Here is a 3,152-nt window from a genome sequence, read left to right on the forward strand (position 1 = left end):
AGGCTGACCATATCAGCGTCAAATACTCACTCTTTTACGAATTATACATGGATGTACCGCTCAGAACAGAAGACTAGGGCATCAGATTGTGGCCGTAGCCAAAGATATCCTTCAGAACCGGGAAAACCGGCTCCTGGAAAAAGGAGAGCCTTCAACGGAAACCTTGCTATGGGGTGAATGCGGCTTTGATACCGATACGAGTTCCCTGGCCATTGAATCGTTTTTATTTGGTAATCGCCTGTGCTCAGCTGACCTCGGAACCTGCATAAGCTGCATAGCCCATCTGAACCGAGTGATCGATCAGTTCGGATTACAAGGGCTGGATGTGAGAGGCCCGCCAATCCTCACTTCACCGGCGGATGATCGCTTGGAAAAATGTTGTCACAAAACTCCTCTCTCCGAGAATTTCAATTTTACACGGCTTGAAGCATGACATTATCACCACTGTACGGCACGTTGGCAAGAAGAGATCGAAGGCTCATTAGCAGGCCCTCACAAAGATTTACGAAGATTAATTTTTGGCGAAGATACTAGCCATCTCGCACGTCTTTAGCCATTACGTCTTGCATTCTTTGAGCACAGCTCCATTCGACACCGTAAGCTCAGCCATAGTAAAGATGCTCTAGAAGGAACAGGTCCTCCGAATGACAGCACAAAGATGTATCGCATCTTTAAGTATCGAAATGCTCGACGCTATAAGGGTGTCCAGTATCAGTGCACGAGATCAACTAGCCGAAGTCTAGTTAGTTGCCTTAATTCTAAGCCTGTCGCGATACGTGAGCGCGGTGTGATCTTACCTTCCCTTTCCCCTTCCACTCAACGACATCGCGATCATGGTAGACATTCGCGCCAAGATAAGGCGATCAAGCAGCATTTGCTGCACGCCTCGTGAGGAACAAGCCATTGTAGACTTTCTCCTCCGAGCGGACTGCGATGGGGTACCCTGCAAGAGTGAAGGATATGCGGGTCATGCAGCCATCCTTCTCCGAAGGCGTGCTCGGCAACGTGGACAGGGGCATCCTTCTGACGTAAGTTACCTACATGTGACCTGAGTTCAGGCAAGGACTGGCTGCAAGCATTCTGTAGGCGTCACCATGAACTCGAGGTCGCACGTTTCAATCCGTTAGAATGGAGGAGACTTGAGAAGAGACATGAGAAGAAAAACATCTATGCGAAAATTGTAGACTGATTTGATCTCCTGCGCGTACAACTAGAAGAAGCAAATGTCGTGCAGGAGAACATAAGTTACATCATGTGACGCATAGCGTCGTGGACTCATGTCTATACGTGAACAAGCATGTCACTAATCGGAAAGCATGTCACTACCTCCTGGCATGTTTGTACAACGACATTTCCATGATCACTTTATAATAGCCCGCTTGGATCACCGAGCCAGTCTCGAGGCTATAGTGGCGTAGGCTTCTACGACCATGCCATCCACATTCGAACACGAGGAACTCGACGCTATGCCACCGGATGGCGGCTATGGATGGATATGCGTTTTCGCGTTATTTTTTGTCAATTTCTCAACTTGGGGCGCAGTAGCCGTGAGTAGGAGCATCGCGGATCGGAAGCCTAAAATGTCACTGACGCCTGAGCGTTTCGAAGTCGTTTGGTTTGTATCTGTCATACTACTTGGACACACAACGCTACCCAGACGCCTCGGAACTGGAGTTCGCCCTTGTCGGCGGTTTCAACTTCGCTTTTGCAATGATTGCAGCTTCCTTCGTCACAGCGCTTACGCACCGATTTGGCAGGACTTGGACCATGCCTACTGGGATAATACTGCAGACTAGCGGCTACATCGCTGCTGGCTTCACAGTCCGCATCTGGCAACTAACGATCATCCACGGTGCTCTTGTCGGCCTTGGGATTGGTTTCATTTATGTCCCTAGCCTGCCTATTCTTTCCCAGTGGTTTCAAGCTCGGCGTAGCCTAGCAAATGGACTCGCAAGCGCAGGCTCTGGATTCGGAGCTATTCTATTCGTCTGGTCCACTAAGGCTGTCATCGACGCACTCGGTCTACGCTGGGCTCTATGTATTACGGGCATTATCACTTTTGCCTTGTCCACTATCGGAACGGGCCTACTCCGCGATCGCAATAAAGACATATAGCCGCCAGAATCGGCTTTTGATACTTCACTCCTCGCAAAGTACGAAGTGATCCTGCTTCTCGCCTGGTCTTTCATCAGTATGCTAGGCTATATCACGTTGCTCTTTTCGCTTTCAGACTTTGCGCTATCGATTGGTCTTTCGTCACAGCAGGCTTAATTTGGTCTGTGGCACGTGCTTCAGGTCAAGTGAAGCCTGGTACAACTTCAGAACCGCACTGCCCAGCACCGGCCAGAGTTCCTCGAAATGTGATCTCGTCCAGAACAGGTGCTTTGTCGGACTTGGACTGTATAACCGCAGCTTCGACTTCTTCAAGAGTCAACTTTGGCAATTTGATCCTCAGAGGCACCTTTCTGCCCGCGTACTCGTGCGGTCTGTTGCCATTTCTCGTCACCAGCCTCGGCCTGACCGAAGTACTGTTTCGGTCCGCTGGTTGTGGAGGCATGGGAAAGAAAGATTCAAGGAGAAAGCTGGCCTTCTCCCTGTCCTCCGTCACTTCTGTTTCTCCTGCTTTTAAAACAGGTATACCGTGGCTTGCGCGGCTGACCTTCGTGTACGCATAGGCTTTCCAAATGTTATCGCGATTGTTCAGGAACTCCGTCCAGTGCTGCCTTTTACATTGATCGATCTTGTCCATGTACAGACGTCGCACCAGCTTGACGCTCGCGGCGGCTTCCGCGACATCTTCACCCCTACGCCTGACCGCAGTTAAGTGGTTCCGTGTTGCGCTCAACGACAGTCGCAGCGCCTTCAGCTCGTCGGTCCACCATCGCTTGGCGTACGGCGACGGTCGCGCCCTTGCGACATGCTTTTCGAGAACCTCGTTGACCAACGCCTCAAGTCTGTCCACGGCCACCTCCAATCCATCCTTAGCGGATAATGCGTCAAAACTGGCGTCGTCTGCGAATCTTGCCGATACTTCCTCGCGTATCTTCTTCCAATCAGCTTTTTCATACATCCGTTTCCGTCGCTTCTCCTGACGCTCTGTCGTGTCCATCGCGAAATGAGCTCGAATAGCTTTGTGGTCGGAACCGTGATCG

At 50.8% G+C, this 3,152-nt stretch overlaps 1 protein-coding gene across 1 annotated transcript; it reads left to right on the top strand.

Moving 5' to 3' along the window:
• Positions 1–1,339: 1,339 nt before the first annotated feature.
• On the top strand, positions 1,340–2,115 carry WHR41_09610 (uncharacterized protein; the record flags this gene model as incomplete). The annotated part of the gene is made up of 2 exons (XM_069378213.1): positions 1,340–1,547; positions 1,609–2,115. Exons 1-2 carry the CDS (start codon positions 1,431–1,433, stop codon positions 2,113–2,115), a joined length of 624 nt encoding a protein of 207 aa, XP_069224802.1. The 5' UTR covers positions 1,340–1,430.
• Between the last annotated feature and the right edge of the window lie 1,037 nt (positions 2,116–3,152).

The sequence above is a fragment of the Cladosporium halotolerans genome (assembly GCF_011745625.1).
Source record: "Cladosporium halotolerans strain TM138-S3 chromosome Unknown Sca259, whole genome shotgun sequence".
Taxonomy (NCBI): Eukaryota; Fungi; Ascomycota; class Dothideomycetes; order Cladosporiales; family Cladosporiaceae; genus Cladosporium; species Cladosporium halotolerans.